Source organism: Bombyx mori, chromosome 25 (assembly GCF_030269925.1).
Source record: "Bombyx mori chromosome 25, ASM3026992v2".
NCBI lineage: Eukaryota > Metazoa > Arthropoda > Insecta > Lepidoptera > Bombycidae > Bombyx > Bombyx mori.
The window spans coordinates 10,751,835-10,776,660 of NC_085131.1; the positions used below are offsets into that span (position 1 = coordinate 10,751,835).

Sequence of the window (24,826 nt, forward strand, 5' to 3'; positions counted from 1 at the left end):
AAACCGCACAGTAAACGATGACTCTCCTAAGAAACTCGCTCGAACATTCGAGTCCCGCCCGGAAGATATAGAAAGGACGACCGCGGTCAACATTGCAACCAGAGACGCGGCCACAATAACACGGTTCTAACAAAGTTGTCGGCGAAAACTAACATACGTCAGCCTTCGGTCGGCCCATGCTGTGCTGATCGTCTTCCGGTGTTCACCACTCGACTAGAACCAGCATGCAGAGTCGGAGTGCGATACACAGCCAATTACTCTTTAATATCAATTCAACGACATGCAACAGTCCTAATAACGCGCCGCACGGCCTAAGCTTTCCGGTCACTCCGAACCGTCACCAAAGAAGACCGCCTTCTACGGTGACTGGAGTTTTTTTTTTTATTGCCCTTGCAGGCAGATGAGCATACGGCCCACCTGATGGTGAGTGGTTACCGTCGCCCATGGTCTTCAGCAATGCCAGGGGCAGAGCCAACCTGCTGTCTACCGCTTAATACTCTCCACAAGCCTCGTTTGGAGAAGGACATGTCATAGCGCTCGAGAAACACCGTGGAAAGGAGCTCATACCATAGCCGGTCTAGTCCGGTACCAATCGATCTCTAGCCGCTTTAAGGTTCTTCGTTTAAGATTCTATCAAGCATCAATTAAACCTCAAGCAATTTCTATACTTCGCAGAAATTATCGTAGTAAAGTAGCATGCGAAATGTTTACATACATACAAATCAGATAACGCAACATTCTGTCTAGCTCGCAACAGCTCAATTCAAATTCCACACGCTCATGCTTCATTTATACGAAACGTACCGAGAAGCGTTCACGGTTCCTAGAAACGGTATATATCACGAATTCGACACCGGACGCTAGAGAGACAGACAGACGGACATCTGTGTACATTAACGCTCAATTAGATATAAAACAATGCCTCAATTACCGCTCTTTGAGTGTCTAAACGGTCGCCATATCCTACTGCGAATCGCTTTGTTACTGTGTATCGGCTTGTTGAGTTCGCGATATGAATTTTTAATTTTGTACTTGCTGTCCGAAATCGTGACATATGAATTTTCCATGAATTCAAAGTTAAAATTAAATTCGATATTAATGCAACACAATCGAGATTTCGACGCACTGTCTCAAGGCGGCAATCACTCAGTGATGTCTATGGGCAGCGGTAACCACTTAACACTGGTGGGACCGTGAGCTTGTTCACCTACCACCTACCGACCTAAGTCCATTTATTTAAGCAATAAAAAATGTTACATTTATTAAATTATTGTATTTTATTCTTAGATGCTTGCCATTGGTAGGGCATATTGTGAGCCATCATGAATAGTTACCACTACCCTGGCTATTTCTATCCCGAAGAAGCGACGCGTTCAGATTTAAAGTGTGGGACAAACAGTAGATAATACAGTCGAGGATGTTTTTTTTCTGGGCCGGGGGTCGAAACTTCTACGAGGTCCCCACGCCTAGGGGGCGCACGAGGTATGTGGGACTGGACAGTCCGCAGATCTTGGGAGCGGACCGCGGGCCAAGGGTGGTTTTTAGGGCTCTACCTACTAAACGAATACAATCGAGACTTCGATCAGGTCATCGAACTTCTCAATCTCGAACTCATCTAATCATCTAGCGTAAAAAAGAACAATACAAAATTAAGTTTCGTATTAACAGCTTAATTCAAGATTTAAATAGTCGTTTTATTTAAAGATTTTATAGCCCGATAATAAAACCTTTAAGTATACTCTTATTTCTTCTTGGCTATATGAAGAATGATGTAGATTAATTGGAACTTCAATCAATTGGGATCAATTAATCAAATCAAAATAAGAGAGAATGGAATAAATTCTTAGGAAAATTGTGGTTATTTACTGAGACATTTTCAGTGGATTTTTTGAAAGAACCCGAGAAGCTACAAACGTCGGCTTTATTTCATTTTCTTAAGTTTGTGCATTTTCACAGAATCAGATGCTAATCAATTAATAAGCTGCCGTTCTTACATGTTTATGAAGAAACACTGAATCAACATAATAAAACAATTCACACAACTTCACTCGCGTTCCCGTCAGAAAGTCCTAAAAACGACATATTTCTCAATCTTCTTAAAAATATAAGGCATTTCAAACAAATAGACGGCAGTAAATAAGAAAGAAATGGGGCCAGCTCATTCATAAGTTTTAGTTAAATGAATAATCTGTGGTTGAATATAATTCTGCTACTTGTTTAGTGTATTTTCTTTGCTTGCTTATTGGCTGGACAGACCGCAAAAGATGATAACACACGAGCCAAAAGTATGGCCAGAAAGTGCATAGTGCATAGGTTTGAAGGGTGGGGCAGCCGTTGTAACTATACTGAGACCTTAGAACTTATATCTCAAGGTAGGTGGCGGCATTTACATTTACGTTGTAGATATCTATGGGCTCCGGTAATCGCTTAACACCAGGTGGGCCATGAGCTCGTCCACCAACGTAAGCAATTAAAAAAAAGGAATGGAGGGAGGCTCATAGTGACCAGTAAGGTAGATGGGAAAAGACCTCGGGGGCGCAGCCCAATCAATACGTTAGTCCGACCAGATCCGCACTGCTCTTGATTCCACACTTGACAACGCGATCCACGCCAGAGGCAAGAACAGATGGATAAAAATCGTGCATGCGAAGGTGATACAAAAGGGTGGTCACGAGCCTCAGCAGTGAGGAATAGGACGCAAGGAGGATGCATGACACCGAATAACTATACTTGAGACCTTAGAACTTATATCTCAAGGTGGGTGGCGCATTTACGTGGTAGATGTCTATGGGCTCCAGTAACCACTTGGCACCGGGTGGGCTGTGAGTTTGTCCACCCATCTAAGCAATAAAAAAATAAAAAACAGTAAGTTCGCTTATGGCTCGGACTGTGTGTCCAGCTAAGACACTTGAACTAATTACTAAGTTTACGAGTTAATTCGAGCCCGGACATTGAGCTGTCTACAATGTGAATGATACGTACCGGAGTGTATTACGCGACAGTTTTATATCCTGACGCCATTTTGGTTTCGGATGTAGGCTTGTTGGGCATTCGTTAACTACGTCTGTAGCGAGTGAAATTGTAGAATGAATTAATTGTTCTTGTGGTACAGTTACGTTTAGAGATAGTGTACTTGTCCATGTCTCTCAGAATGCTGAATTTTAATGTTAAAAAACCATCGAACATTTTACAAATTACATTTCCTTAACATTTACATTCCCTGTTGATTCTATTCTTTTTACGAAGGATTTACGGTTACTATTGGTGCGGAGGGATTTCCAAATTCACCATGACAGGTGGGCGAGCACGGGCTCAGCCAGGAGGGGTGGGATTTACTAACAGCTGCCCGATTGCCTTCCAACCTAACCTACCGACAGAAAAATCATTGACGAATCTTATCGCTGGAGATGAGGAGGACGACGTCTGGGAGAGCTTAATGCGAGTCACGGGTTTGACTTCATTGATTCAGGCTTTTCCTATGTACAACCGCATCGCTTGGCAGCTATTTACACACCACACCAACATATTTCGATCGCGAGTAACATAAACAAAAAAAAAATTGTGGAAATTTCTAAGTAAAATCATATAAATCACCATTGTTAACGAAGATAATTAATAAATAAAAACCCTTATGATTGCGAGAATAAGGTCTATTATAATTATTTATGAAAAACACACTGAACCATGAATTAATGAGTACCGAGATCTCCACGGTCGAGGAATCAAATCGTTTTTAAATAAAGCCGCAAAATTACATACATGTAATAAACGTAACTCTTTTCATCTAGACGGCTATGTATTTAATTAATTTACCCACAAATGACACTTCAATAAGAACCAGAACGAAACGGCCAGTCGAAACAAGGATTCCTTTTACAGTATTATTAATTTTTAATTATCATATGCTAATAAGAAGGAATGAAACTGCTCAAGTTACGGTCGGGTGTCGCGTTTCCATATCTTATATGGAATTAAATAATTTTCATAAATCTTGCGTTCGTTGTTATAGATTGTTTTAAAAACCAACACATTTTTGACTGAATTTCGGTCAAAAAAGTATCCGAAACTGATGATTTGTTTAGGGTTGAGTTCGGACAACTGTCTTCTATTTTGGCGCGGAGTTTCAATTGCATCTGTTAATTAGATTAAATACGGTGTTATTTTTAGTTATATGATATCTAGTGTGTGTAGTGAATTTTATAATGAACAAAAACATCAAATAAAGAGACTGACTTAAATTTTGCATCGCAAATAGAATTTCGTGTTCGGGATCACGGAAAATGTTACAGAAGACCTACGGTCAACGAAGTTTTTCAAAAACACGTGGTTAAGAGTGGTACAAAGTGTTCCGAAATGGTCGAGATATGACGGAAGATTTCCCTCGCTCTGGTAGGCCATGAGCGTTTACAACTGAAGTTAACATCGCAGAAATGAAGGAAATAGTGACTGAAAATCTTCAATCAAGTTTGAGAGAAATAGCCGCAGAACTATCAGTATCTCACTAGTCGATTCGTACCATTTTAAATAATCACTTGGGTATGAAAACGTGTTGCCGCTCGGCTAATCCCAAAAGATAAACAAAAACCCACGTTAAAGTTGATCTAAAGTGAAAGTGATGTTGACTCTTTTCTTTGACTATTGCGGTGTTGTGCACTCGGAATTCTGGCCGGAAGGTTAAACAGTAAATAAAGAATATTATTTGAACTTTATGCGAGCTTTAAGAGAAAAAATTTGACGAAAAAGGTCATATTTGTGTAACGAAAACTGGATTTTGCACCACGATATGTTGCCCCTGCGTACAACTCCTTATTCAAGTAAGGAGTACCTTAACCTTATTCAACAAATATAGCTCCTGTCGGCTTTTTTCTTTTTCTTAAAAAAAAACATAACGGAGAAATTCGCGGCGAGTACTAAAATCAATTCCAGAAAAAGTAGTTAAAAATTATTTTCACTGTTGACTTATTCGTTGGCGTGAGTGTATCTATAGTTTTTAAAGGAGCATACTTTGAAGATGATAAAATAAACTTGGATGAATAACTAACGGTTTGTGTATTTGCGCCCATTGATTTCTCGCCGAATCTTCTCAGTGGGTCGCGTTTCCGATCCAGTGGTAGATTCCGCAAAGAACTACTCTTGCTAGGCGACGCTGAAATAGCCTCTCACGGCTATCAGCATAGGTAGGATAAAACAAAGTGTACTTATCTTTTCCCGGTACTTTCTTGACAGAGTACTATGATTGATTATTTTACTAACTAGGTTAGCTTTTGTGTTTCTCAGGCTCTAGCAGTTGGATAAATTTAATCTATTCTTACTGGTGGCAGGGCGTTTTGTGACCCCCCACGGTACTAATTAGCCTGCCTATATCTACGGTGAAGCAGTAATGCGTTGGGGTTCAAAGAGTGGGGCAGCAGGTGTACTGCAAAAATGAGACTTAGAACTCTGGTGTCAAGATGTGAGGTGGCGTTTATCCCGGTCGGAGATCTGACGTTGGGAGAGAGAGTGCAAGAGGAGTCGTTTGGTGGGTAGGGCTCTAAAAACGTTCATGGGTCCGCGGTCCGCTCCCAGCATCTGCGGACCGTCAAGACCCACATACCCCGCGCGTCCCTTAAACGTACAAAAAGGTGGCGACATTTACGTTGCTGATGTCGATGCGCTCCGATAACCACTTAAGACCCGGTCAGCTTCTCCATCCACCAATATATAGAAAAAATTTTTTTTACAGAAAATTACTTAACTCCGTGATGTCTCAGTTATAATACATACGTTAAATTATTTAATCTATAGGACATTTGTAGTTATGACTATATATGTACATATATTAGATAAAGGAGCGTGTATTTTTCCTTCTTTGTTGTTTTTTGATTTATCTGATTTTTGATTTATTGTTGATTTATCCTTCTTTGAAAAAGAAACAAATTTTGCAAAACTGAATTTTTTGCAAAGTAGGTAATGTACAGGATCGTCAGGTTTAGTTTTATTATTTTATTTTTTTATTGCTTAGTTGGGTGGACGAGCTCACAGCCCACCTGGTGTTAAGTGGTTACTGGAGCCCATAGACAATGTAAATGCGCCACTCACCTTAAGATATAAGTTCTAGGGTCTCAAGTATAGTTACAACGGCTGCCCCGCCCTTCAAACCGAAACGCATTACTGCTTCACGGCAGAAATAGGTAGGGTGATGGTACCCATCCGCGCGGACTCACAAGAGGTCCTACCACCAGTAATTACGCAAATTATAATTTTGCGGGTTTCATTTTTATTACACGATGTTATTCCTTCATCGTGGAAGTCAATCGTAAACAATTGTTGAGTACGTATTTCATTAGAAAAATTGGTACCTGCCTGAGATTCGAACATGCGATGCAACTATCGCTCAACACGAATACATCGGACGTCTTATCCGTTAGGGCACAACGACTTCAAAATGTTAGATGTTAGTTATTTATATCTTAGAAATAGGACATTTTCTTACTATTTATATTTACAAGTTTAACAACAAATGAGAACAATAAGATAACTCTACATGAAAAACGATCATAAATAGAAACCTCTGTATGATTGAGTTAGATAGGTTAATTTAAATAAAGAACGAAAACCTAGTGATTGTTGAACCTATGTTTTTGTTATGGTAAAAGCTTTCTTCTTAAGCTCGTGAGTTGGTTGTTTCCAAATTGAAATTTCCCTAACAGAAAGTTTTATATCCAAACACGTATATATTCGTTACAAACAAAATAGCATTTTAATGCTTGTTCTAGCGATGATGACTTTGAAAAACGGGTTAAAACGGAAAATTAAAATTAATTACTTCTCAGAAAAAAATCGTGTGGTGACCCTGGACATCTTCATTTGTTTCATCGGCGTCCTTCTGAGCCGTTTGGCGTAGTATCGAAACCAATCTTATATAATTACCTAATCCTATCTCTATTTCGAGTGCTAAGAATAGGGTTTACTAGCATGTAGCTTAGATAGTCCCGCTATCTCGCATATTGCTGACGTGAAGTAGTCATATGTTCCGTTATGGACTCCGGTAACCACTTTTTTTTATTGCGTAGATGGGTAGATAAGCACACAGCCCACCTGATGTTAAGTGGTTACTGATGCCCATAGACATCTACAACGTAAATGCGCCACCCACCTTGAGATATAAGTTCTAAGGTCTCAGTATAGTTACAACGGCTGCCACACCCTTCAAGCAGAAAGGCATTACTGTTTCACGGCAGAAAAAGGCGGGGTGGTAGTACCTACCCGTGCGAACACTCAACTCGTCCTACCACGTGTAAAACGTCGGAGGATTATGTATTGTCTAACCAGCGTGTCAATAAACACATTTAGAAAAAAAATATGTAATGACGTCAGTCTGACGTATGTCAGATTTTAATACAAGACCTATTACTTATCGAAATAACTTGCTGGCCGCTAAAGTACTAAAAAGTCACTATAATTTTATTCAAGCGTTTTACAACCATACTTCTTACGAAACATTTAATCCGACCACCCTCATAGTAATCGTATCAACATCACAAACCCTACTCGCCTTTAACCGTTTTAAACGGACCCGTCGCACGTTGAGCGGTAAAGAACTTCAGAGTTCAACTTATCTAGAGCATAGTGCCGCCCTAACATTTATCGATAATGCGAAACGAGTCGGCAACTTTTTGCCCGAACAGTTTTATTAGACGCGATTTTTATGATCGTAAACAATATTTTACGACTTATGACTGTATCGCAATGAGTTGGATCGGTTTTTTTTTCTTCTTTTTAAACTTTAATTTCACCGCAAGAATCCATAAAAATATGCTAATATGTAATAAAAGTCGTCGGTTTTGCGACAGCAAAACACATTAATTCGGAATATCAATAGCACTGAGCTATTTGTGTAATTTTTTTTATATAAAAAAAAGGTAAGTCATTCGTGAATGTTAAGCAAATAGGAATTTATGGCACTCTTGCTGTAAAACTACACCCAATAGGTGTGATTTAATTGATACCTTTTTTAATTACACATATGTAATGGCCTCTCTACAGTGTATTGATGGTAACGTGAAATACGTAACAAAATAAAAAGTTAAATTCAATCTTGATTTTTGTGTCGTCCTGGCCCACATTGCGCCCATTGTACTCATGGCTGTAGCGGTGTTTAAATCTCGCAGACGCAGCACTTTTTTCCAGGAAATCGCATAGATAAGTAGCCTCCACATACAACTGTCATGGACTGACATAGTATAATATAGAAATCAAACGCGAAACATTTCGCGCATATGTACATTTAGGATTCCTGGGTAGAGCGGTGCCGCCAAGCAATCATACATTCCAACTTGAAAGGTGAGGCGGTTATCCCAAAAAAGACTTCGACTAATGTCCCAAGGGTGACGTCATTTGTTGTGATATTTCTGGGCTTCGGTCACCGCTCACCATTAAGCGAGCTTTGAGCTTCATTTCATTGATAATACGCATAAATTAGTTATAGATAAGCAACTCGGGCACTCAACAAAAATGTTTACGGGCGTCAGCCACTAGATGGCTTCGCTTCGATTAGTTTCTCATAGCTCCTGTAGATGACAGTAACAGATTACCTATCCTACATTTTATTTATAATGAAGGATTTTACAAATTTTCAGAAACCACAAATTGATAAAATTGAATCCATTTGTCTATAACAAATAAAGACTTTTATGGTTTTAATTTTTTTTTTTCTGTGTTTAATTATACAATAATATGCTTTAACTTTAACAATATATAAGTTTAGGGGCATCCGCTACAAGATGTCGCTAGTTTCCATACAGAGAAAATATTTGTCTTAAAGTATCGCAGTTTCTTGGCCCGCCCTGCTTCGTCCATTCATTTAGTGCAACGAAAAAAAACCTACCAAGTGCTTAAGTTTACATCAAATAAACACATGTGTAATATATTATTTAAAGTGGTCAGACCTACCGCGCTTGTCAATTTACTGTCCGTCTCAAAGATATTAAAAACGATTAGACGATAATAATAAAAAATAACAGTGGTTATGTAGGTAGGTGTTTTCGCTAAATGATAAGTAAGGGATGACAATTAAGACTTTATTACTTTTTGATTAACATTTTTAAGAATGTTTTCGTCGAAGATCAAAGTTTTTTTATGACTTAATTATTATAATTTTGTTAATCGCTAATCGTCCCTAATGCAAGGAAAAGAGCTAAGTGGGTATTAATTATCAAGAGATTAAAAATGCAAATTTTTACCTTTACTAAATTGCAGAATGCAATTGACAATCTTGAAGAGTGAATAAAATAAAAGTTCAATTGAAACTCATTTACAGGGATTTGATTGGTCAATAAGTATTATATGTTAGATTAAGTACGCATGTACAATTCACATCAATTACGCTCACATAAATCAGATAATCGCGCTCATTAATAAAACATTAATTTGATAACCTTTAATCTCATTTACGTCTAGAAACTATATCTTGATGCATAAAACTAGAACAAACAGCGCTACATTCAACAAATCATTCAAATTGGAAACAAACTGCAACATCCAAACAATTTGGTTGCAACAAATTTAGATACTTATCCGGTAGGTTTAAACTTCAAATTCGGCTGTCAGTGTTGTCGCAAGCAATGGGATTTGTGTGGACAGTCCCTCTACAATTATTAGACGGTGACCCAATGTCGCCAGTAACCTATTTGGAGGGAAATTGAGTTTGTCGAATTCCATCAAAATTTGATATCTACCTCTTGCATTTTAAAGTAGGTACTGTTGGTTCGCAATGATTTGATACTACATTTGAATCTAATGTGTTTAATTTGATTAATGACGACGGTTGTAGCTGAAAGTAAGTATTGTACTTTTTGACGAAGCGTGTTGCTGATAACTCTGTTTCTATAATCTGACGAAGCGTGTTGCGGATAATAATATGTTTAAAAAAAGTGTGATAAATAAAATAAAAAAAATTGATTAAAAGTAATTAGCGTTCGAAGTAATTTTAAAGTTTTACGGAGAAAAAAGAAAACACGTATTGTAAAAGTTTTCGTGAATTATTCGATTTCCACAACAGTTACAGTTAGTACGACCACAAAGCAGTGGGTGGGATATCCGTTATTATAATGTGATTGAGACCTCGTCCTTGTGTATTTAAAGAACGACTTTTGATGTCTTTATGTCTACGTTAATCATAGTTTTTTTTAAAATTAAGAACGAATATAGTTTTAATTTTCCCATTTTAGTGCGCGAAGAAAAAAAAGGGTGCGTGTACTTATGTACGCGCGTAAGAAGGTATACTTTATTTTTATTAAAATTATTTCTTTTTTTTTTTATTTAAATTTTAATCAATTTGAAAAAAAAATCGATTAAACAACATCCTCAAACACGCATATTGGACATCCCTTTTCTTGACATCGTATAAATTCGGTAATTCTCGGTGCGGTTTGGAAAGCTCACCTGCGGCTATATTCAGACTCGCCAAGTTATGTCGGTCGTATTCTAATGAGCGATTTAGTGGGCAACTTCATTCTGTTAATTTTGTGTAACGGTGCGCGCGCATCGTAAAATTTCGCTCATCAATTTTTCATAACGCGCCTAAAGAAGTATAACTTAAAAAAACTGTCGCCACTGTGGCCTCGCTTTTTCTCATCACAAATGAGCGACAATTTAAATTTCGCATACTTCAAAAGACATTGTTCCCAAAACTTACATTCTTAGGACAAATTACAATGACTTTAGAATGTTTACGCATTATCAACGTTCGCGTGTTTGTCTGTTAACCTCGAGGTGCAATTTCGTAGCGAATTCGCGGTTGTTAAGAACCGCCATGTAAGCCCCCGAGGGCACTCCCGGTCACATAAAGGACATTCTTTATATCTTAAGGTTCTAATGAGTTTTCAAAAAACTTCGTTCAGTGCTATTTCGTCTTTTACATGTCTGCAACAATGGCGAAATTAATTTTACCCCAAATTGCGTGGATTTTAATGAAGTCTAATTCAGACGGCAGATAACTTGATTAGACATTTTTAATTTGGAAATTTAACTTCATTAGTCTTTCCACATACCATCTCTTCTTAGTCGAATACTTCATTGCTGAAGGTCGTATCCCTGAAAGCTTCGTGGCTCTTTGTACCATCAGCTTCCATTAGCTTCGGTTTTCGGCTTCTCTCAGGGCTTTCGCAACAGAGAGTCCAGTGAGCGCAGTTATCTGATCCGACCAACGGTTTGGTGGCCGTACTTCCACATACCATAGTTATATGTTTATTTATGTTTCATCACAAAAAATGTTCACCCAAGTGGGATTCAGAAATGTACAGAACCCTGGAGAAACATTTTTCCACAGTACTATCCCCTTCTCTCTCTACTATTGAAAACCGACAATGGCTTTTGTATACAAATATGTTTATATGTTAGTTCTTAATTATTACCAATTGCAACCTTGACCAATTTTCGGTAAACTCCGCAATATTTATACTGGCAACAATGATGCTGAGTTATTATTTACGATTTATTTTACGTATTATGGCATTGAGGCTTCCGGCCCCAATCGTGTTTGGCAGTTGGTCTTACGTACAATTTTATATTCGGTAAATAACATATAAAATAAATTGTATTAAGAGATAAATATACAAGCTAATTCATGAGGCCACGAATGGCGTCAAACTTTTTTTGGAAATACGTCGTTCGACCTTCTCTATTTAAGTAAAGCACTTTAACTGAAGAGACAGAATTAACATTTTTTTATTTTTTTTCCTACCTAAGCTGATAGCCTTGAGACTCTCAAGTTGAGAGGCTATATCAGCGTCGCCTAACTAGTAGGTGAGCTCACGGGGCTTAAACCTGATGACGTTGCTAACACGAACCCTATCAAGAGCCGTGCTTCGCAGAATCTACCACCGGATCGGAAACGCGACCCACTGAGAAGATCCGGCGAAAAACTCAGTGGGCTGTGTCTGAGGGTTAATTTACTCGTCGAGCCCTTCGTCGCAAGCAACGGGTTCGACGAGAACGGTGACCGGCAGAATTAACAAAACTAGTGCATCTCTATCTATCTCTCAGTGGGTCGCGTTTCCGATCCGATGGTAGATTCTACGAAGCACTGCTCTTACTAGAGCCAGTGTTAGCAACACTCCCGGTTTGAGCCCCGTGAACTCACCTACATGTCAAGGAGAAGCTGAAATAGCCTCTCAAAGCTATCAGCATAGGTGTAAAAAAACTCCGTATTTGTGTACTACCTTACAATTTGCAGGGCAGAACATCCTTATATAATGATACAATTGTAATTTTGACTCATATCCCAAAACGGGTTGCGGTATTCATGTTGTGATTTCTTTGGATTCCGATAACCACTTAACACTTAAGGAATTATCGCTCGCCCATCTACGCAATAAAATATATTTATATAAAATTTAGCATCCGATTCAAGGTATATTTCTATTGTTCAATATGAGTTAATTTGTATGTAGTTAAAGTTGTTACCGTCGCGTCTCGCTCGGCGGACTTTGCAACGAGGGCTCTTCAGTTCGTAAACACAATTATCAAATCTTATTATATAATATGTAGGTAAAGTGTCTGTTTACGTATCAATTAGGTTATCGAAACTAAATTCGTATTATTACATGTACCTTTGAGGGCACTTGGCAACTTGTTGATTTAGCAGTGCTTTTCGTTCTTATTTCTAGTATTCAGTCTTATATTTTATTGGAGACGAGAAGATAAGCTCACACTGTTGTTATTACCGTTGCCGAAGACCATAGGACGAATGTGAATATCACCACACATCCTGACAAACGTGGATTCAAAAGCCATAAATATATTGCTCACAGGATCACCCGCTAGACCAATCTGAAGATTCACAAGGGTCCATAGCGAACATTTTTTTTTTTTTCATTTTATATAAGATATATTACGCATTTATTTGTGTCATAATAGTTATGTTTTTTTTTAAACCTTAGTTTAACAGTCATGCTTTAATACCTTTGATATTGCCCTCCTGGCTGAGCCTTTGCTCGCTCACATGTCCTGGTGAAACTGGAAAGGCTCCGGGCCACCAGTAATCTATCAATCATAAAAAAAAAACCTTTGATATTGTACACTTTTCCCCTCTTAAACATCGTATTTCTCTCTGCTAATGGTTTGCTGGAAGAAAACTCATGAATGAGTTAAGCTCGCCTTTGTACATAGTATTTAGGCATTTTTTAAAACTGTTTTTATTGTATTTTCTTTTTGTGTACAATAAGCAGAAATAAATAAATAAATAAAAACGTAAATTTCTACAAATTATTAATATACATAATGGCCGCATAAACCGTAACGCATGGCTGTTACGACAGAAGTACCATACTATACAAGCACACTGGGCGTCTTATTCATTAACTCCTGACGAATACTGTACATCCGTGCCGCTTCGGCAACCAAAACATCTTCCGTCCCCTTCTAACACTAACGTTAGACGGATACAAAAAATCAATAGATTCAAGCGCACATGATCAAGTTCCTCTAGTTACTTCGAAGAATTAAATCATCCTCTTTTTGACAATTGTTTATCATTTATTTATTATTATTATTATTATTATTATTATTATTTATTTACTTTTATTATAACTAGAGTCCCGCAGTAGTCAAAATTCGACTATAATTAATTGGAATTGTAAGTTTGTACACTATTATGATTGTATTTTATACTTCTATAATCACAAATTTCGCCAAGACTACACTATAAAAATATTAACAAAGACAAACAATATTTAATCTATTCTCAATTTGACAACAGACGTCATGAACAAAAGTTTGACAATAAATAGTATGCATGCGTGTGTGCGTCAAATACATGGTATGTAGTGTGTGTGATGTTTTCTTTATTGATTTAATGTATCTTTTATGCATTATTTAAAAAAAAAATAGCATTGTACACTTCTTCTCTATATTCTCTATAAGTGTGGAAAATTTCATACTCCTCCGTCCGCGCAATTTTCGTAAAAAGGGATACAAAGTTTTTGCTTCACGTATTAATATATAGATAGCTGACCCGGCAGACTTCATAGTGCTTCAATCGACAAATAAAAGACTTAAGCTTTTGTATAAAATAAACTTAAAACAAACAAAAAGAAACCGTCCGATCCCCCATCAAATGAAAAATAAAATTGTTATTGTTATTTAATTCCGAGCATATTCATATTAATCTACCTTTTAAACCTTCTCTGGAGTTCCACAAATAATTCAAGGCCAAAATTAGCCAAATCGGTCCAGCCGTTCTCGAGTTTTAGCGAGACTAACGAACAGCAATTCATTTTTATATGTATAGATAGATAGATTAAAATATATTTTATAGTTATTTATTTATTGCATAGGCTAGCAGTCCCATTGTTGTCAAATAGTTACGGGAGCACGTAAGCATTATTCACTTAAATGCCGCCACCCACCTCGAGACATTAGGCCGAATTTCAATTGTGTTGCATAACAGATGTCCCGCTCTTCAACGCACGACTGCCTCGCGGCCAAAATCGGCGAGATGTGGTCCCTACACATGCTTACAAGAAACCCTATCATCAGTACGTGTGTTTTTACATTTGTTACCGATCCATTCATTACGTTAGCGAACAGAAAGGGGCTCAGATAAATTATATATCCTCTTCCTTAGTTTTCCGTAGCTTTGATGTGACCTTAGCATGGCGACAACATTAGCGACGGTAATTTTAAAACGAATTAACAACTGCCGCTACTAGACTTCGAATTTAATAGGACAGATTTTGAAGTCGTCGTGGCCTAAAAGATAAGACGTCCGGTGCATTCTTGTTGAAGCGATGCACCGGTGTTCGAATCCCGCAGGCGGGTACCAATTTTTCTAATGAAATAAATAATACATAATTTGCGTAATTACTGGTGGTAGGACCTGTTGTGAGTCCTCGCGGGTAGGAACCACCGCCCTGTCTATTTCTGCCGTGAAGCAGTAATGCGTTTCGGTTTGAAGGGTGGGGCAGCCGTTGTAACTATACTAAGACCTTACAACTTATATCTCAAGGTGGGTGGCGCATTTACGTTGTAGATGTCTATGGGCTCCAGTAACCACTTAACACCAGGTGGGCTGTGAGCTCGTCCACACACACTAAAAAAAAAAGATTATTATTCAAAATAATTTTCGAAACTTTTCATTAATAAGGTATCAAAAGAAGACACAATACAATTTGTAAAGTTACAACTATTATTACAATGCGTAACGAGCAAGAAACGAATATTTAGCAAAACCCATTACCAGTCAACGGGAACTTTCGACTCTGTTGTTGATTTCGTCCACGGTTTTCTAGCAGCGAGCGTGACGAATTAAATTATACTAGTGGTCCCGCAGTAGTCGAAATTCGACTATAAAATTAATTGGAATTGTAAGTTTGTACACTATTATGATTGTATATTACACTTCTATAATCACAAATTTTGCCAAGACTATACTATAAAAAACATTAACAAAGACAAAAAATATTTAATCTATTCTCAATTTGACAACAGACGTCAAGAACAAAAGTTTGACGATAAATAGTATGCATGCATGTGTGCGTCAAATACATGGTATGTAGTGTGTGTAACGTTTTCTTTGTTGATTTAATGTATCTTTTATGCATTATTTAAAAAAACAATTAGCATTGTGCACTTCTTCGCTATATTCTCTATAAGTGTGGAAATTTTCATACTCCTCCGTCCGCGCAATTTTCGTAAAAAGGGGTACAAAGTTTTTGCTTCACGTATTAATATATAGATTACAGTTTAATGTCATCATTTAAAACATTTAACTTGTTTAAATTTATAACTATACTGAGACTTTAGAACTTGTATCTCAAGGTGGGTGGCGCGTCTACGTTGTAGATGTCTACGGGCTCCAGTAACCTCTTAACACCAGATGGGCTGTGAGCTCGTCCACCCATCTAAGCAACAAAAAAAAATGTATTGTTCTCACGCGATTTTCATCAGAACGAGAATATTTAATTACGAACGATAACAGAAATTATACATTAGAATAGGTATAGTCAAAGGAAAATTCACGGTTCTATAGGAAATTTTCTATACAATCGTTAATTTTAGTTTCTTTCTCGCAATATAAGGTACAGACTTGTTTGTTTCCAAAGGAATTTCCATGTAAATTTCAATAAACCAATATTTTGAATTAAGGACCTCTCAAAGCTTTCATTCAGTGTACATTTTATTTGAAATAACAAATCTACATAGGTATTTTATAAAATGTGTTCTTTAGTTCACACAATGTCCTTGTGGCTTTCTATTCCACGATCTAATTTCTTTATTGTGAGCACGTGTTATTGCAAACCCACTGAGTTTCTCGCCCGATTTTCTCAGTGGGTCGCGTTTCCGATCCGGTAGTAGATTTAGCGAAACATTGCTCTTGCTAGGGCTAGTAGTGTTAGCAATTCTCTCAGGTTGAGCCCGCGAGCTCACCAACCGGTCCGCGCGAAAATAGAATAGCGCCTTAGGTTACCAACGATTAGGTAGGAAAAAAATTAATTAAAAATTTGTGTGAATATATCTAACTATAAAAATTAAATCTAAGGGAAATGGAAATAAAGATAACGACAATATTGGGTTGTGAAATAAAATAAGATATTTCGTACAGTAGCTAAAGCATTATTTTATTTATAATAAATAACTGTGGTGCGATCGCTACAAAGAAAACCTCGGTTTGAGGGCGAGGTCAGACCGCGTCCTCAAACCGCAAGTTTCCTCAAAAGCGTTCGCCCATTGATCCGGGAGCTTTTCTCACGAAATACGCAAATTGTAATGTTGTGAATTTAGCGAATAAAAAAATATTCGATACTGTGTTTGTGTGCCGGTTTGCCATATGTCGTATTATATGCTCGTTTTGATGATTAAAATGATCTTTTAGAATCGTTACTCTCGATGCTTTAAGCATAAAGCTCTATTCTTTTTTCTTATTGCATAGGTCGGTGGACGAGCTCACAGCCCACCTGGTGTTAAGTGGTTACCGGAGCCCACAGACATCCACAAAGTAAATTCCGACACCAGCCTTGAGATATGAGTACCTTCGAACGGCCCACCTTCAAACCGAAACGCACTACTGCTTCACAGCAGAAATAGGCAGGGTGGTGGTACCTACCAGTGCGGACTCACAAGAGGTCTTACCACCAGCAAGAAATTCGAAATTATTCGAAATATGAAATAGTTTCTATGCAGAAATTCAGCTATTGCGTAACCTTCAAATAAACAGATTGGTGGCACATAACCTTGCGAGCTCAGAGAAAGCCCTATCAATATTTTGCCTTGAATTATAGAATAGAGCACCACCTTCATTTGTTTCAAAAAACAAAGCATAATTAAAAGTAATGTGTCCTTATTCAGTAAGCGTTAATAAACCGCTTAAAATTTTATCAAGTGATCAAACTCATGTAACTTTATCTACAACGCGTTGGAGATAAAACGTCTAGCCAGAGTACCTACAGAGGCGATTGTACACACACACTCACTACTTCAAATCCGATATGCATTTGCACATGCGAATAAGAACGTTTCCTAATAGATTAGTACCCAAACCTGTGTTTTCAAAACTCACTATAATAATATAGATATTACAAGCAGGTATGCGTACAGTTTTTCACGGCCTCAATAATAATTTTGGATCAAGTTTATTATTCCAGAAAATATTAAATGTATATATAAGACGACTAGCAATCTAGTCACTGAGGATAATAGGTTGTATGTATGTTTACCCATATATTCTTTTTATAGCTTTGATGGGTGGACGATCTCACAGCCCACCTGGTGTTAAGTGGTTAATGGAGCACATAGACGTCTACAACGTAAATGCGCCATATTTCACTAGATATGCAGATTCGCACCACGGTAGGAACTAGCACGATACGAACCCGGCATATTTCCTATCGCGAAGTATCCATGCGTTTGTTACGTATTCTGCTGTTCTTGATATGCATGATCTTTTAACATATGACAACATTTTTTGCATGATTACGACCTGCGTCAACATACGGATAAAATCGAATTGGTACAGAACAAAAAGGTCACTCACTAGTGACATAATGTGTTTGAATTATTAAAAAAAAAAGCGGCGATTTAACACGCGTCACCTCGCCGCGATAAGATACAAAATTATCATTTTATTCACATTGTGTATTGTAATCTGTAGGTCAAGAAACAGACGCGAATGTGAACATCACTGTTTCATATTTAACGTTTCACGATAACCGAACGTGTACCTAAGTATGTATTTTGAATATTTATTTTTTTATTGCCCTTGTAGGCGTACGAGCATAAGGCCCACCTGATGGTGAGTGGTTACCGTCGCCCATGGACTTCAGCAATACCAGTGGCAGAGCCAAGCCGCTGCCTACCGCTTAATACTCTCCACAAGCCTCGTTTGAAGAAGGACATGTCATGGCGCTCGAGAAACACCGTGGAGGGGAGCTCATTCCATAGCCGGATGGTACGTGGCAAAAAAGACGTCTGGAAACGCACTGTGGATGACCGCAGCGGCTCCAGGTAGTATGGATGAACTCTACTCCGGTGGCGGGCGGTGCGATGGTAAAAACGAGATGCCGGTATCATCTCTAACAATTCCTCAGAGCACTATTTGCATTATTGTTTTCGGGCTGAAAAATAAAAGCGGTCGATTGAATTACGAGGAATAAAATTTGGGAGATTTTCGTCTTATTAATACACTAGCTGTACCCGTCCGCTTCGCTGGGCTATTAAAATTAAAATTATTATTTCTCAACCCCATAAAGATTCTCATCATTAACGCCCCCGCAACTGGTGTAGGGAGTCCAACACTCATATAAATATTAGCCTATCCATTAAGTACATGTATTTTCTACATGGATACCAAGTTTCAAGTCAATCGGATGCATGGTTCAGTAGTTATAAGGGAACATCCGTAAAAACCACTGTAGAGTTATATATTAGTATAGAATTGCTAACGACACCAAATGTGGAACACGAAATATCCTTTATGTATCAGAGACATAAGAATATTTCGTGATTAGTTGGTCTCGGATTGTGGGACTCTTTGATGGAATATCGCATGCGATAAAGTTATCGAATGCATCAAACCTTACCGTGTACATTATGTATCACTTTATCTCCTCGTGTTTCATAATTAATGATCAAAGACAATATAACATAACTAGCTTTTGCCCGCGTCTTCGTCCGTGTGGAATAATTACTTTCGCATTACGCTAAATTTTACCCGCCTCTTCATTTACGTAGATAGTGAAAATATTTTTGAATAATAGAATGTTAAGGAGTTATTTAAAGTACGAAAATCACGCTTTTTAACCGACTTCAAAAGAGGAAGTTATTAATTCGACCATAATATTTTATCTATGTATATTCACCGATTGCTCGAGAATGCTTGTGCATTAAAAACCCTATTTTGAAACATTCTCTATTGGTGCTCCGCCAGCATTGGTCTTAGCGTGATGTTATATAGCCTATAATAAGCCTTTAGCGATAAATGTGCTATCTAACATTGAAATAATTTTTCAAATCGGACCAGTAGTTCCTGAGATTAGCGCGTTCAAACAAACAAACCTTCAGCTTTATAATATTGGTATAGATTATAAGTCTATAAACTCCGTCCAGTTCAATATAAGACAATAATGAAAACATTAATGCTCATTTTGTTGGATCGCGGGAGATTTGTGAACGTGTATTCCCTCCACAGAAATTAATTAAGAACTCACTAGTGAAAACGGACATTAAAGACCTTAAGTACACTTTAATCCAAACTAGTTTGTATTGTCACACATAATTAGCTCCGATACGGTGCTCGAATCAAATACTACTAATTGCGAATACGGCTATAAAAAATTAATTAATAAACGCGATTTTGATTTAATGTTGCAAATGCGAATGAACCGCCCGTGAAGTTACTTTTAATTAAAACACATGTTGAACGAGTGATTAAAATTTATATAACCGATTACATGATTTTTAAGTACTAAAGAAATAAGGCCATCCATCTTCTTATATAGGAAAGACTTCTTCGACTATAATCTTCTTTATCTATATATATAAAAATGAATTGCTGTTCGTTAGTCTCGCTAAAACTCGAGAACGACTGGACCGATTTGGCTAATTTTGGTCTTGAATTATTTGTGGAAGTCCAGAGAAGGTTTAAAAGGTAGATAAATATGAAACGGACGGATTCCTTTTGTTTGTTTTAAGCTTATTTTATACAAAAGTTTAGGTCTTTTATATATCAATTGAGGCACTGCGAAGTTTGCCGGGTCAGCTAGTTGGAAATAAACAAACGGTCTTAATCTTTTAAATTTTTTTTTTTTTTTTATTGCCTTTGTAGGCAGACGAGCATACGGCCCACCTGATGGTAAGTGGTCACCGTCACTCATGGACGTCAGCAATGCCAGGGGCAGAGCCAAGCCGCTGCCTAAATTTATCAGATTTTAAATTTTTTTTAATTTTTTGAATTTTAAATTTATGCAGATTTATCGTTACCTGGTTCTTATCGTTGCATAGCTCAATCTGAATTCCAACCAGTGGCAACGGATACGTTAGTGCTATTACTGGTATATTACTGGTGGTAGGACCTCTTGTGAGTCCGCGCGGGTGGGTACCGCCACCCTGCCTATTTCTGCCTTGAAGCAGTAATGCGTTTCGGTTTGAAGGGTGGGGCAGCCGTTGTAACTATACTGAGAGCTTAGAACTCATACCTCAAGGTGCCACATTTACGTTGTAGATGTCCATGGGCTCCGCTAACCCCTTAACATCAGGTGGGCCGTGAGCTCGTCCACACATCTTAGTAATAAAAAATAAAAATAAAAGTGTACAAAACTAATGATAAAATCCACTCAATTAAAAAAAGCAAACACGAGTCGCAGTGAAGTGGTTGAAACACAATCTCGCCTTTTGAAAAGGCTTTGTGTGAGCTTGATGCTACGGGACCGAGATTCCGCGAACAGCCCGAGTTATGGCCCCACAAAACGTCAGACGAATCATCAATGTTTAAATCGTAATATATTGAAGAATTTCGCAATTATCATATATCATACATATTTACGACGTCTAGGCCCCCGAACGACGCCTATCCAATGCGATCCTTCGATCATAAAACGAAGAAACCGCGCGGAATAAGCCGTTTTATAACTTGTACGATAATTATAAAAATGCCAATTTGTTGTATGCCTTACATATAATCCATGTTTCGGTGTCACCTAAATATATGTAGATATATGTAGTTCAAACGCTATAGACAGAAGTCGCAGTTTGGTAATAGAAGTATATAGCAGTAGGCAATACCGTCTTTACCATAAGGGCACACGGGGCCCGTGCCCAGGGCCCCCATTCTCAAGGGGCCCCGAAAGTCCGACAATTTCTCTCACACGTTTATTCTCAAAACATTTTTGTCGGGCACATTACACTTTTTTCACAAATCAGTAATCAAACAAGGCATACACTATGCCTTTAATAGAAGATTTTGCTCAACAGAAATCCCGAAAGAAACCGTTATCGAAATCGTAACCAAAAAACCGGCAGCATTCTAATATCATTAATGACAATTATTATATCGTACTGTATTTGATTACCTATAATAAATGGTCTCATACTCAGTAAAAAAATATTATTGTAATTCGCTTTTTTTACTTTACAAAAGGGCCTCAAATTCTTGTGTGCCCAAGAGCCCCATCCTAGTTTAAGACGTCCCTGGCAGTAGGGGCATAATGCAATCAGTTAATATGTTGGAACTGTCACTGTCCTATGTCGGTACTTGATAAGCCTCGGAATATGTAAAGTAGATTGAAAACGACATAAAATATTTGATTTTAATATCCCTTTTATTACCTAGTTTGTTGATGACTAATAGACGTTGTGATTGGATCCTGGTTTTTTTTTTATTGCTTTGATGGGTGGACGAGCTCACAGCCCACCTGGTGTTAAGTGGTTACTGGAGCCCATAGACATCTACAACGTAAATGCGCCACCCACCTTGAGATATGAGTTCTAAGCTCTCAGTATAGTTACAACAGCTGCCCCACCCTTCAAACCGAAACGCATTACTGCTTCACGGTAGAAATAGGCAGGGTGGTGGTACCTACCCGCGCGGACTCTCAAGAGGTCCTACCACCAACTTGTACTTTTAAAACTACATGATTTTATAATGAATCCACTAGTTAATCTAAATACACTAAAGTCTACGTGTGTGTATGAATGTAACCTACATACATATGAAAAGGCTGACCTAATTTCGATGGAATCTTCATACATATTAGCCTACGGGTGATGACTCTGTGAAGTTTGCTAGCGATCGGAGCAAAGTTATATCAAAGATCGGCCAGCAAGACGTGCCGGATTTGACCAGTATTTCTTACAGAAAGAACGTCTGGAATAAATTTTAAATTTGTTTGGTATTACTTATCTCAAGGTGGGTGGCGCATTTACGTTGTAGATGTCTATGGGCTCCAGTAACCACTTAGCAGCAGGTGGGCTGTGAACTATTCCGCCCATCTGAGCAATAAATAAAAAAAATTACATCATGTTTAGGTTTATTTCAGTCAGTGAACGTTAATTTTTCAGACTGCACTCAAGTTGCGCGGCGTAGGTGACGTTTACAGCTTTCGCAAGTGACGGCAATGAATTTTATACGGATCTAACACAAAAGGAACGTGGGCGTTGAAAATGATAAGTTTTATTACGTGTCTTGTTCGCTAGACTCTAGCGTTTTTATAGCAGAAAACTTGCGATATTGCGATGACCTTGCGATAGAGTTCGAAGACATTAGTTTTCTCGAATGTTCTACTTTAAAAAAAAACAATTTCCATAATGCACAGGAGCTCAGCGCTTAACAAACTACAACTGAAGTTAATTCTGAGCGAATTTGGTAATGATTTAATTAAATGAAAAAGCACGTTTTACTGCGCGCATCACTGAAATATATTCCCAGACAGTGAGATCCACGTTTAACATAAAGTCTATAAAGTGAAGCCGGGAAAGACTTGATGGCCCTTCCTGCAGACGTTTCGGTATCTTCAACCGCTATTGTTTTTTATGCGCTAAAATCACATATTCGCGTTCTGTATTTTCACAGACAATTTTAATTACCGCAGCAGCGTGTATATCTATAGGTCCGGGTGACTGGACGAAACCCTTTTAGCCGGATGGTATTATCCCGGTGCTCGTAAACCCACTTTATGACCTATAAAACCAAGTGGATACACATACAGGGTGCGTGCATTTCGAATACTTGTTGCACTTTTATAACCAATATATATTTCTGTTTGATTTGTTACTTCTGTGCGAAATGAAAACTACTTTTTAGTCTGTTTGCCTTGCTTTAGTACACGTCGGGCTTAAATTTTATCAGACGTAGCGAGTAGGCCTATAAACATTTTATTGAATCAGATTTGTGAGTTGAGTTCCACGGAACCACAGGTTTTACGATCGGCAAAGTTATTATCTTGAACAATTTGTAGCGAACTTAACAGGGGCGAAATATTGCATTTAATAAAACCGTTTGTTGCATCTGTTATATTTAATTCTAATCGCTGGATAATTATTAAATGTATATTAATCTTTGTTATGTACCAAAATGATATATTCGTGATGTGTTTGAATTAAATACTAGAGGTCCCGCAGTAGTCGAAATTCGACTATAATTAATTGGAATTGTAAGTTAGTACACTATTATGATTGTATTTTATACTTCTATAATCACAAATTTCGCCAAGACTACACTATAAAAAATATTAACAAAGGCAAACAATATTTAATCTATTCTCAATTTGACAACAGACGCCAAGAACAAAAGTTTGACAATAAATAGTATGCATGCGTGTGTGCGTCAAACACATGGTATGTAGTGTGTGTAATGTTTTCTTTATTGATTTAATGTATCTTCTATGCATTATTTAAAAAAAATATTAGCATTGTGCACTTCTTCTCTATATTCTCTATAAGTGTGGAAAATTTCATACTCCTCCGTCCGCGCAATTTTCGTAAAAAGGGATACAAGAAAGGGATAGAAGAAATAGCATATGAAATTTTCTAATTCAATCTCTTTAGATTTAAGCGTTCGCGATATAACAGGTAAGACTTTAATTCAATTTGTACAATCTATTTCAAGTTCAAGTACATTTTTTATGAACAAGTATGTATGTATATACCTTAAAATTTTATGTGCTCACGAAAGCATTTCTTGATTCTCCAAGAGCTGTAAAAACATATCATCTTATTTCAGACTTGAAGATTATGAGGATCCAGATAAGAGTGGTATAATATCTACAATATATATAATGTTAGTATTTTTTACTAGTTGTAGGACCTCTTGTGAGTCCGCACGGGTAGGTACAACCACCCCGTCTATTCTGCCGTGAAGCAGTGATGCATTTCGGTTTGAAGAGTGGGGCAGCCGTTGTAACTATACTGAGACCTTAGAACTTATATCTCAAGGTGTGTAGCGCATTTACGTTGTAGATGTCTATGGGCTCCAGTAACCACTTAGCACCAGGCGGGCTGTGAGCTCGTCCACACATCTAGGCCATAAAAAAAATTAGTAGGATGTATGTCTTACACACATAGATTTTTACGACAAATGACGCGGTTCTGACTATGCCGCTGAGTATTTCAGCAACAATAAAAACGGCAGTGTTCCTTGGTTCGTCGGTGTTGGTCGTTTATGGACCAGGGAGTCACTGATGCAGCTTTTGATCTCGGGAAAGTGCAACGTATTTCACTATTTCTGAATTGCAAATTTTTAACACGGGTTAAACCGTGGGGCAAGTCTAGTTAAAGTAATGCATTTTTTATTGCTATTTTAAATGCAGACAAGTATACAAGTGAACTGAGTGAACGTGTTGGTAAGTAGTTACCGTCG

The 24,826-nt window shown here is 37.7% G+C and overlaps 1 protein-coding gene across 13 annotated transcripts in view; it reads right to left on the reverse strand.

Annotated features, from left to right (window-relative positions):
• Positions 1-24,826, reverse strand: part of Dsx (doublesex) — a 203,764-nt gene that overhangs the window by 158,833 nt on the left and 20,105 nt on the right. For 7 of the 13 annotated variants that reach the window (XM_012688749.4, XM_038020188.2, XM_062675970.1 and 4 more), the window contains exon 2: positions 12,943-13,023. In XM_012688749.4, coding sequence (XP_012544203.1) covers positions 12,943-13,023 — 81 coding nt within the window. 13 annotated transcript variants of the gene reach the window in all.